We start from the raw sequence: 12,954 nt of genomic DNA, 5'->3' as shown, positions 1-12,954 counted from the left end.
CTTCTACTGAATGGAGCAATACCCCCTCTAGCTTAATATATTATAACAATACTATTGGTGATGTTATTCAGATAGGAGACTCTGAAGTATATGAATTTCATAAATGAATAATCCCATGTGGTAATAATTTATTTCATTTACTTATTCCCTTGAATAAATTTACATATGAAATAGATGGTTGTTCATTCCTTATAGTCATACAACAAATTATATTTTTATTGATAGTAATTAAGAATCTGTTGTCTAATAATAGGATTTAAAAGAAATATGAAATATTGTATTGAGTCAGGCACAGTGGTGCACACCTGTAATCCCAGCAACTCAGGAGGCTGAGGCAGGAGCATGACAAATTCAAGGCCAGCCTCAGCAAAAAATAGTGAGATTCTGTCTGAGAATAATTATTTTAAAAAAAGGGCTGGGAATGTATGTAGCTTAGTCACAGAATGTCCCTGGGTTCAATTCCCAGTACTGAAATATGCATGAGTGCAATTTTCCCCTTTTACAGATGAATAAGAGGCTTACATTTTTGGTGCTGGGATTGAATCTAGGGTCTTACACATACTAGGTAAGTGTTCTACATCCCTAGCCCCAAGAAATTTATTTTTGAAAAGTTATAGTCCCAGGGATCCTTAGAAGAATAGCTGATTCTAAGAATAGAGAAAATTGAAGATGAGCTTGGAGCACATTGTGGTGCTAGAAAGTAAGGAAGTGGGAGAGGGTGGACATGTCAAAAAAATACAGGCACCAACCTGAGGAGCTCCTAATGACCAAATCAAAGAGTTAAATAATTTGAGGAACAAAGTAAATAGTGACAGTATTAGATTATAACCTAAAAAATAAAATAATTTCAGTAGTCAAATGGAATGTAGTGTTTTGGATTGTATTCTTATACAGAAAAAGGACATTACTGGAAGGGGGATAAATCATAGTTTAATTAATTATATATCTCAAAATAAAATAAGTTTTTTTAGAGGTTACAAATTCAAAAGTCCTAGATACAAAAATAGAACCTAAGATATTTCTAGCATTTTCTGTATTAATTTATGCATTCAAAAATACAGTTCTTTTACGTCAAACACTGAATGTAAAAGTTTAAAATTGACATTATCCCAACTTGCATGGATCATATAGTCAAGTACAGGAGAGATATAATAAGCAAGTAAATAAGACACCAAAAGTTTAATTACAAATAAGGATAGGTTCTGTGAAGAAATGGCAGGATCAATAGAATTATCTCTAGTTTGCTTTTTTGTGTATTTGAGTTATTTTTTGCATGAACAAATAATACTTCTATGTGGGCAAAAGCTGTTTTGCAAGCCTAATTGGGGAGTTACTTCATAAAACCTCAGTGGATTGCCTAATTTTAGTGATTTGTTCCTATACCAAAAAAGCTAGTATTTGAAATTGCAGTGAATCATTTTTTTCTGACATATAGTATTATTGCAGGGTGAAGATAAGTCAATATCTACTGTGTGTCCCTAAGTTCTTTGCACTTGTAACAAAATAGAGAGGTACAAATCATTTAATAAGGGAAAAATAGTGATAGTTGGAGCTGAAACTAGAGCTACAGGAGTTTTTTCTGACTCATAGGCCATTGCCTTTCATTTAAATGGACTGGTTCCCATGGATTAATATTGACATGTGCTTTGCACAGGTAATTCTCAGAGCTTGATTTCTGAAATATGGGGAGCTTTTGTCATAAAATTTATTTTGTATTAATGGAGCATAACCCTTGAAATAAGAAGTAATACCAATCCTTAAATGATTAAACTTTCACATTGGATTCCTTTTCACTTTTTTCTTTATTATACAGAATTCTTATACCAATCTGTCTTTTTCTTTTTGATTCTTTGAAGTAAAATGCTTTCTGGCAGCCTAAAATAAAGGTTATGCTTGTGTGCTCTAGAGCTGAAGTGGGTTCAGTTTCCAAACCAGTCACTGACACTGGTTTGTCAGTGGAGTCCTGACACTTCTATGTGTCCATTTCCTCATTCGTAAAATAGAAATGATGATGATGATACCACTTTTTTCAGAGGAATGCAGTGAGAGGTACACTAACTCCGACACATAGAAAATATCATGTAAATATGGGCCATTTTTATCTAATGTTTCCAGGGAGCATGAAAAGAGGTGAGCAAATATAACTTTCTTTACTTGCTAGTTTTCAACATCATCATTAGTTCTTAGAAAAAAAAATGTGTTCTATTGGGCATTTTTTGAGCTTTGAAGAGTATTTTTCAGAGGGTATACCTATTCTTTTAATGTGTGGTATTGGTATTATTGTGAATATAGTGATCCTTGTCTTGGGGGAGTTAGCAGTCAGGTTGTATCATTCAGGCTGACAAGCTAGTGAGCATAGCAGATATTATAGCCATTGATGACTGAATATTTACTGAATGTATGAGTATAGAGATAGGACCTACTAATTGGCTGTGTGTTTCAATATTGGTTTTTTTTAATATTTATTTTTTAGCTGCAGTTGGACATAATACCTTTATTTATTTATTTTTATGTGGTGCTGAGGCTCGAACCCAGGGCCTCACATGTGCTGCACCACAACCCCAGCCCTCAATATTGTTTTAATCACTTATGAAATATTCTTTTGAGTATCAAGAGTTTGATATCATTCCAGTAAAATATTCCTACATTTTCTAGATTTTAATAATTGAAATATTTGATTATATGTAGTCAACTATACATACTTATGTTTACATAAATATATATAGTGTATACATATTATTCTATTTGGAGTTTTGATAGTGTACTAGAATGCAATGATCATTGTAATCACATTTAAAAAACATTTTGTGCCCAAAAGAATATACCCATACATACACTCCTTGAAATTACCTTTTCTTAACTTCTCTTTGGTGTATATTTTTGTTTTCTAGAAGATTTTCCTGAGAAAGATCTTCGAGGAAGACTTTATATCAATCGAGTTTTTCATATCAGTGCTGAGAGGATGTTTGAATTGCTCTTCACTAGTTCACGCTTTATGCAGAGATTTTCCAGTTCTAGAAATATAATAGGTTGGTCCTTGTATTCTTTCCTAATGATAAATTTATTATCCTTAGAATGAATAGCATATATAAACTGATTTATGATGTCAGGGGAAAATATTAGACCTGCTTTGATTATTTTGGTGATATATAAACTAGTTTTTAAATGTTGGGTTAAATTCACACGTGAATGGTTTAATTGTTTAACTAGACAGATGCTACTTAAAATAAATTCAAACCCTTTAAAAACTAAAACTATATTTATTCATTTATGTATCTATTCAGTTGGGATGAATCTAGTTCAAAAGCATCCACTGTGGAACAACTGGATTCTGGTAGAATATAAACTAGAACAACCACTTTGCCAAATGGTTTGTTAATGTTTGTTAAAGCTATGAATTCTCTAACTCAGAGATTCAACTCCTTAGGTGTACACCCCTGAGAAATGGGCACATGAGTTCTCTGAATGACATCTGCTGTAGTGTTCACAGTAGCTTTATTTATAATAGTCCAAACTCAGAACCTTCCAAATATCCATCAATAATAAAATATATAAATTCCAAAAGCTTCCATAGAATAATACTATATACTAATGAAAACAATGGCAAACTATAGTATGAAGGAACCTCAGACACAATGTTAAGCTAAGAAACCAGGTACAAAAGAACACATGGTATATAATTTCTTTATATAAAGTTTAAAAACAGGCAAAATAAACTTATAAAGTTGACATAGTGATTTCAGTTGTGGAGAGTCAGTGGGTAAAGACTGGGAGGAAGCTTTTGGGATATTGGTAGAAATTTTATATCTTAGTCTGAGTGGGGCACATGTATATCTTTCCTTTGTGAAAAGCATGGACCTATGTATTTGAGATTATAGTCTGTAGTATATTTTAGTGAAAAAAAATAAAGTTTTTTAGGAAATTGGAAGGATTTCAATGATCATGTGCCAAGGTAAATATCTTGAATATCTTATAGTTTAAAAATGAATTTAACCTAAACATTTCCAGATACATTACTAACTTTGGGAGTAAGTGGTTTAGTTTGCTATATAGAATTAGAATGTAGCAGCATCAGAGATTGACATAAGGTAAGCTGCTTATGAGAAAGTTATTGTATAATCAGTTTAAATAAAATTTTTAATCTATGAATTTTATTTACCCCTAAATGTTATTCCTTTATTTGAAATGTTTGTGTAAACATAATTATATATTCATAGATGATATTATCAATATTGTTTTTACATATAAAAATCAATTTTTTCTTATACACACTAGAATACCAAAGATATTTCTAATTGATAGACTCTTGTGATTATATTGATTCATGGTTTTAATAAATCACTTTCTTTTGTTTTTAAAAATATGTTTTTTTTTTAAAGTGTGGGTTACTGGAGAGTTATAAATTTTCATCTTCACTCAGTATCTTATATTTAACTTATTATCTCTCTTTGGAATTTATTTTATATTTTATTGTTATTCATTTCTACTTGGAGAAGTAGGAGACTCAGATTTATTATTTCCCTTAATTTTCTAAGTGACATTGCACTGCCATTTTTTATGGCTGAAAAACCCCAAAAGGGACTAGCATGTTATTCCATGCTTTATACTAAATGAAGTTCAGGTTTTGAAACACAATTACATTTGTTGTCTGATATCATACCTGGCTTCTGCTATTATAAATGGCTTTGGAAGCAAAGATTTCTACATAATCACAATCTGAACAATTATAGGCACAGTGCAAGATTATAGGGAAAAACTTTCCCTCAAAAGACAATTTGCACATGGCTGCAAAACATACTGCTGTCCTTGGAACCTTTTACCTGATAATCAAATTGTATTTCTTAATAATGAGTTTCAAAGGCATCTTTTAAAATGTAAAAATTTAATATTTTTGTGTAATTGACTATTTGTGGGTTAAGTCTAATTCCAGCATTGAAATGGCCACTACTGAATATCTTTTAAAAAATCAAGGAGTTTTTAAGTGGATCTTCTATTTAATCTTAATTTACAGTTGTGTGACACTACCTGTAATTAAAAACTCAGCTTTCAGTACTTTTATCCAAATTTTTCATTTTGAAAATGTAAAAGAATTTGCATGTATAATAACATCCATATATCCTCTACCTAGATTCATCAATTTTAAAAATTATGATAAAATATACATAAGACCCATTTTTAAGTGTACAGTTCAGAGGCATTTAGTACATTCATATTGTTGCAGAAACGTTATCACCTTTCATTTTCAGAACTTCATTATCCCAAACAAGCTCTGAACCTATTAAATAATAACTTTCTGTTTTTCCTTTCCCTTTGTTCCTGGTGACCTCCATTATATTTTCTGTCTCTGAGTTTAGCTACTCTAGGTACCTTGTGTAAGTGGAATCATACAATATTTGTCCTTAAATGATGGGCTTATTACACTTAGCATGCCTTCAAGGTTTATTCATCCATGTTGTAGCATGTGTCAGAATTTTATAACTTTTTAAGGCAGAATAATATTCCATTGTATGCATATACAGTAGTACATTCTGTTTATTCATTCATCTGCTAATGACATTTGGTCATTTACATTTTTTGGCTACTATGAATAATACTGCTGTGAATACTGATGTTAAAATACCTGTTCAAGTCCCTGCCTTCAGTTCTTTTGGGTATATACTTACAAGTGGAGTTGTTACATCATAAGATAACTCTATGTTTAATTTTTTGAGAAAGAGCACACTGTTTTCCATAATAATCATACCATTTTCCATTCCCACCAGTAGTGGACAGAGGTTCTGGTTTCTCCACATCTCACCAGCACTTGTTATTTCTATTTTTTAAAAATAATAAGGATCCCCAATTGGAGGAGTGGCGGAGCAGAGCTGCCGCCCGCGCCTGCAAGGTAGGCAGACCTGCGACCGACCAGCAGAGCAGGCCCAGCGGCCCGCCAGCGTGGTAGACACATCGCCCCAATTGGAGGAGGTACGGAGCAGAGCCGCTGCACGCACCTGCAAGGTGGGCAGACCTGCGACCGGCTGGCGGAGCAGGCCCAGCGGCCCGCCGGCATGGTAGACACATCGCCCCAGTTGGAGGAGGGGCGGAGCAGAGCCGCCTCCCGCGCCTGCAAGGTGGGCAGACCTGCGACCGACTGGCGGAGCAGGCCCAGCGGCCCGCTGACGTTGTAGACACACCACCCCAATTGGAGGAGGGGCAGAGCAGAGCCGCTGCCCGAACCTGCAAGGTAGGCAGACCTGCCACCGAGCGGCAGAACAGGCCCAGCGGCCCGCCGGCGTGGTAGACACATCACCCCAATTGGAGGAGGGGCAGAGCTGCCGCCCACACCTGCAAGTTAGGCAGACCTGCGACCTACCGGGAGAACAGGCCCAGCGGCCCGCCGCTGGCGTGGTAGACACATCACTCCAATTGGAGGAAGGGCTCAGCTGCCGCCCACAAGGTAGACAGGCCACGCATCCCGGAGAAGGGGCCCGCTGGCATGCTGGCCTAGTTGAAAGATCACCCCAATTGGAGAAGGGGCACAGCCGCCGCCTGCGCCTGCAAGGTAAGCAGACCTGCAACCTGGAGAACAGGCCCAGCGGCCTGCCAGCATGGTAGACAGATCATCCCTATTGGAGGAGGGGCCTAGACCTTGCCCGCAAGGTAGGCAGATCACGCGACCTGGAAAAGGGGCCCAGCGGCCTGCCGGCGAGATAGACAGATCACCCCAATTGGAGGAGGAGCACAGCCGTCGCCCGCCCCTGCAAGGGAGACGTTGCAACTATACAAGAGCAATATAAATATATAGGGGGGAAATTCAATAACACAATAGTTTCACCAAGCAGAAAGAAAAGCGAGCAGTATGAAAAGACAAGGAAAGAAAGGACCACAAGCAATGCAGGTCAACTCAACTTTAGAAGAGGTAATAGCTGCAGCAGATGGAATGTCAGATAAAGAATTCAGGATTTACATGCTTCAGATAATCTGGAGTCTCAAGGAAGACATTAGACAGCAAAATCAGACAATGAAAGATCACTTTGACAATGAATTACATAAACAAATCCAAGAAGCAAAAGATCAACTATACAGGGAGATAGAGGTTATAAAAAACAAACAGAAATCCTAGAAATGCAGGAAGCAATAAACCAACTTAAAAACTCAAATGAGAATACTACCAGCAGAGTAGAACACTTAGAAGATAGAACATCAGACAATGAAAACAAAGTATTTCAACTTGAAAAGAACATAGACAGCTCAGTGAGACTCTTAAGAAACCATGAGCAGAACATCCAAGAAATTTGGGATAACATAAAGAGACCAAACTTAAGAGTCATTGGGATACAGGAAGGTATAGAGGTCCAAACCAAAGGAATGAGCAATCTGTTCAACAAAATAATATGAGAAAACTTCCCAGACTTGAAGAATGAGACACAATCCCAAATCCTAGAAGCCTACAGGATGCCGAATGTGCAAAATCATAAGAGAGCCACACCTAGACACATTATAATGAAGATGCCCAACATACAGAATAAGGAGAGAATTTTAAAAGCTTCAAGAGAAAGGAAGCAGATTACATTTAGGGGTAAACCAATCAGGATAACAGCTGATCTTTCAACACAGACTCTGAAAGCTAGAAGATCCTGGAACAACATATTTCAAACGCTGAAAGAAAATGGGTTCCAACCAAGAATTGTGTATCCAGTGAAATTAAGCTTCAGGATGGAAGAGGAAATTAAAACCTTTCACGGTAAACAAAAGTTAAAAGAATTTGCAGCTAGAAAACCATCTCTTCAAAACATCCTCGGCAAAACATTACAGGAACAGGAAATGGAAAATAACAATGAAAACCAACAGTGGAAGGTAGTACAGTAAAGGGGAAAATAATCAAAGAGGAAAAACAAACCATGTTAAGTAACATAAATAAACATGGCTGGAAGAACAATCCATATCTCAATAATAACCCTAAATGTTAATGGCTTAAACTCACCAATTAAGAGACACAGGCTAGTAGAATGGATCAAAAAAAAAAAAAAAAAAAAAAAGATCCAACAATATGCTGCCTACAGGAGACGCATTTGATAGGAATAAACATACATAGACTGAAGGTGAAAGGTTGGGAAAAATCATATCACTCATATGGACTTTGGAAACAAGCAGGAGTGTCCATACTCATATCAAATAAAATAGATTTCAAGCCAAAGTTAATCAAAAGGGATAAAGAGGGACACTACATACTACTCAAGGAAACCATACACCAACAAGACATAACAATCATAAATATATATGCTCCAAACAATGGTGCAGCTACGTTCATCAAACAAACTCTTCTCAAGTTCAAGAGTCTAATAGACCACCATACAATAATTATGGGAGACTTTAACACACCTCTCTCACCACTGGACAGATCTTCCAAACAAAAGTTGAATAAAGAAACTATAGAACTCAGTAATACAATTAATAACCTAGACTTAATTGACATACCCAACATCAAGCAGTTACAATTTTTTCTCAGCAGCACATGGATCCTTCACAAAAATAGATCATATATTATGTTACAGGGCAACTCTTAGACATTATAAAGGAGTAGAGATAATACCATGCATCTTATCTGATCATAATGGAATGAAACTGGAAATCAACGATAAAAGAAGGAAGGAAAAATCATGCATCACTAGGAGACTGAACCATAGGTTACTGAATGATCAATGGGTTATAGAAGACATCAAGGAGGAAATTAAAAAATTCTTAGAGATAAATGAAAACACAGACACAACATATCAGAATCTATGGGATACAATGAAAGCAGTTCTAAGAGGAAAATTCATTGCCTGGAGTTCATTCCTTAAGAAAAGAAAAAAACAACAAATAAATGATCTCACACTTCATCTCAAAATCCTAGAAAAAGAAGAGCAAATCAACAGCAAAAGAAGTAGAAGGCAAGAAATAATTAAAAGCAGAGCTGAAATTAATGAAATCGAAACAAAAGAAAAAATTGAAAAAATTGAAAAAACTAAAAGTTGGTTCTTTGAAAAAATAAATAAGATCGACAGACCCTTAGCCATGCTAACAAAGAGAAGAAGAGAGAACTCAAATTACTAGCATACGGGATGAAAAAGGCAATATCACAACAGACACTTCAGAAATACAGAAGATAATTAGAAATTATTTTGAATCCTTATACTCCAATAAAATAGAAGATAGTGAAGGCATCGATAAATTTCTTAAGTCATATGATCTACCCAGATTGAGTCAGGAGGATATAGGCAACCTAAACAGACCAATATCAATCGAGGAAATAGAAGAAGCCATCAAAAGACTACCAACTAAGAAAAGCCCAGGAACGGATGGGTATACAGCAGAGTTTTACAAAACCGTTAAAGAAGAACTAATACCAATACTTTTCAAGCGATTCCAGGAAATAGAGAAAGAGGGAGAACCTCCAAATTCATTCTATGAGGCCAACATCACCCTGATTCCTAAACCAGACAGAGACACTTCAAAGAAAGAAAACTACAGACCAATATCTCTAATGAATCTAGATGCAAAAATCCTCAATAAAATTCTGGCGAATCGGATACAAAAACATATCAAAAAAATTGTGCACCTTGATCAAGTAGGATTCATCCCTGGGATGCAAGGCTGGTTCAATATATGGAAATCAATAAATGTTATTCACCACATCAATAGACTTAAAGACAAGAACCATATGATCATATCGATAGATGCAGAAAAAGCATTCGACAAAGTACAGCATCCCTTTATGTTCAAAACTCTTGAAAAACTAGGGATAACAGGAACATACCTCAATATTGTAAAAGCTATCTATGCTAAGCCTCAGGCTAGCATCATTCTGAACGGAGAAAAATTGAAGGCATTCCCTCTAAAATCTGGAACAACACAGGGATGCCCTCTCTCACCACTTCTGTTCAACATAGTTCTCAAAACACTGGCCAGAGCAATTAGACAGATGAAAGAAATTAAAGGCATACAAATAGGAAAAGAAGAACTTAAATTATCACTATTTGCAGATGACATGATTCTATACCTAGCAGACCCAAAAGGGTCTACAAAGAAACTATTAGAGCTAATAAATGAATTCAGCAAAGTGGCAGGATATAAAATCAACATGCATAAATCAAAGGCATTCCTGTATATCAGGGACAAATCCTCTGAAATGGAAATGAGGACAACCACTCCATTCACAATATCCTCAAAAAAAATAAAATACTTGGGAATCAACCTAACAAAAGAGGTGAAAGACTTATACAATGAAAACTACAGAACCCTAAAGAGAGAAATAGAAGAAGATCTTAGAAGATGGAAAAATATACCCTGTTCATGGATAGGCAGAACCAACATCATCAAAATGGCGATATTACCAAAAGTTCTCTATAGGTTTAATGCAATGCCAATCAAAATCCCAATGGCATTTCTTGTAGAAATAGATAAAGCAATCATGAAATTCATATGGAAAAATAAAAGACCCAGAATAGCAAAAACAACTCTAAGCAGGAAGTGTGAATCAGGTGGTATAGCGATACCAGACTTCAAACTATACTACAGAGCAATAGTAACAAAAACAGCATGGTACTGGTACCAAAACAGGCGGGTGGACCAATGGTACAGAATAGAGGACACAGAAACTAATCCATAAAATTACAACTATCTTATATTTGATAAAGGGGCTAAAAGCATGCAATGGAGGAAGGATAGCATCTTCAACAAATGGTGCTGGGAAAACTGGAAATCCATATGCAACAAAATGAAACTGAATCCCTTTCTCTCGCCATGCACCAAAGTTAACTCAAAATGGATCAAGGAGCTTGATATCAAATCAGAGACACGGCGTCTGATAGAAGAAAAAGTTGGCTACGATCTACATACTGTGGGGTCGGGCTCCAAATTCCTCAATAGGACACCTATAGCACAAGAGTTAATAACTAGAATCAACAAATGGGACTTACTCAAACTAAAAAATTTTTTTTTTTTTTCTCAGCAAAAGAAACAATAAGAGAGGTAAACAGGGAGCCTACATCCTGGGAACAAATCTTTACTCCTCACACTTCAGATAGAGCCCTAATATCCAGAGTATAAAAGAACTCAAAAAATTAAACAATAAGATAACAAATAACTCAATCAACAAATGGGCCAAGAACCTGAACAGACACTTCTCAGAGGAGGATATACAATCAATCAACAAGTACATGAAAAAATGCTCACCATCTCTAGCAGTCAGAGAAATGCAAATCAAAACCACCCTAAGATACCATCTCACTCCAGTAAGATTGGCAGCCATTATGAAGTCAAACAACAACAAGTGCTGGCAAGGATGTGGGGAAAAGTGTACACTTGTACATTGCTGGTGGGACTGCAAATTGGTGCGGTCAATTTGGAAAGCAGTATGGAGATTTCTTGGAAAGCTGGGAATGGAACCACTATTTGACCCAGCTATTCCCCTTCTCGGTCTATTCCCTAAAGACCTAAAAAGAGCATACTACAGGGACACTGCTACATCGATGTTCATAGCAGCACAATTCACAATAGCAAGACTGTGGAACCAACCTAGATGCCCTTCAATAGACGAATGGATTAAAAAAAAATGTGGCATTTATATACAATGGAGTATTATTCTGCATTAAAAAATGACAAAATCATAGAATTTGCAGGGAAATGGATGGCATTAGAGCAGATTATGCTAAGTGAAGCTAGCCAATCCCTAAAAAACAAATGCCAAATGTCTCTTTGATATAAGGAGAGTATCTAAGAACAGAGTAGGGAGGAAGAGCATGAGAAGAAGATTAATATTAAACAGGGATGAGAGGTGGGAGGGAAAGGGAGAGAGAAGGGAAATTGCATGGAAATGGAAGGAGACCCTCAGGGTTATACAAAATTACAGACAAGAGGAAGTGAGGGGAAAGGGAAAAAAAAAAACAAGGGGAAGAAATGAATTATAGTAGATGGGGTAGAGAGAGAAGAGGGGAGGGGAGGGGAGGGATGGGGGGATAGTAGAGGATAGGAAAGGCAGCAGAATACAACAGACACTAGTATGGCAATATGTAAATCAGTGGATGTGTATTCAATGTGATTCTGCAATCTGTATACGGGGTAAAAATGGGAGTTCATAACCCACTTGAATCCAAGTGTGAAATATGATATGTCAAAAACTATGTAATGTTTTGAACAACCAACAATAAAAAAAAATAAAAAAAAATAAAAAAAATAATAAGGATCCTGTGCTCTCTATGTGTAATCAGAATTGTAATGCATTCCACTGTCATATATAAATAAAAAAGAAAAAATAATAAGGATCCTAATGGGTGTTAAGTTTCACCAGTTTAAATATTTAAATTAAATACTTAAATTAAAAATTTAAAGTGTTTGTTCTACAATCTCTGCTCTGTTCTTTATTACTTTAACTCATTATATCAGATTACTCATGTGTCCTTTTGTTCACTATTGCCACTTTTCTTATAATGTCATTCTAGTATTTTTTTATATTATCATGAACTTTATTTAGATATTGGAGGACTTATTTCTAATATGATGTTAATTATGTGATGTCTGGCAAATGATATTTAGTACATCTTGTTGGTAACATTGTTAAAAATGCAAACATAACATACAGGGGAAAATAGATGTTTTTCTTTTATCCTTGTTTATTGTTTTATTGAATAGTATGCAATTTAAATATCAGAAATCAATGATATCTTTCAATTTTGATATGCAATTGATTATCCATGTCATTTTCCTGAAACAGGCTGACATGACCAAAGCAATCTTCCGAAACAGTATTTTAGAATTAATTGTATATCTTCTTTTATGAAAACCCAAATAAATCCTTTTTTCAGCAAATCCTGGATAAAGATTTTATGGTTCATGATGTTGTCTTTTTAATTTAGTTATAAGGTTTTGCCAGATACTCAAGAAGCAGCTTCATGGTCCATAATTAAATCCCTAGGCCTAGCTGTATAAAAGAAA

The 12,954-nt window shown here is 35.5% G+C and overlaps 2 protein-coding genes across 2 annotated transcripts in view; one reads left to right on the top strand and one right to left on the bottom strand.

The window, feature by feature from the left end:
* LOC143407842 (uncharacterized) overlaps positions 1–12,954 on the bottom strand; it is a 132,311-nt gene that overhangs the window by 103,007 nt on the left and 16,350 nt on the right. The window lies entirely within an intron of this gene.
* Gramd1c (GRAM domain containing 1C) overlaps positions 1–12,954 on the top strand; it is a 37,591-nt gene that overhangs the window by 10,533 nt on the left and 14,104 nt on the right. The window contains 1 exon segment of the mRNA XM_076867908.1: positions 2,892–3,029. Within this exon segment, the coding sequence (XP_076724023.1) occupies positions 2,892–3,029 (138 nt within the window).

Source organism: Callospermophilus lateralis, chromosome 10, assembly GCF_048772815.1.
Source record: "Callospermophilus lateralis isolate mCalLat2 chromosome 10, mCalLat2.hap1, whole genome shotgun sequence".
In the NCBI taxonomy this organism is placed as follows: Eukaryota; Metazoa; Chordata; class Mammalia; order Rodentia; family Sciuridae; genus Callospermophilus; species Callospermophilus lateralis.
The sequence above is the reverse complement of the archived record's forward strand: the minus strand, read 5'-3'. Positions and strand labels throughout refer to the sequence as shown.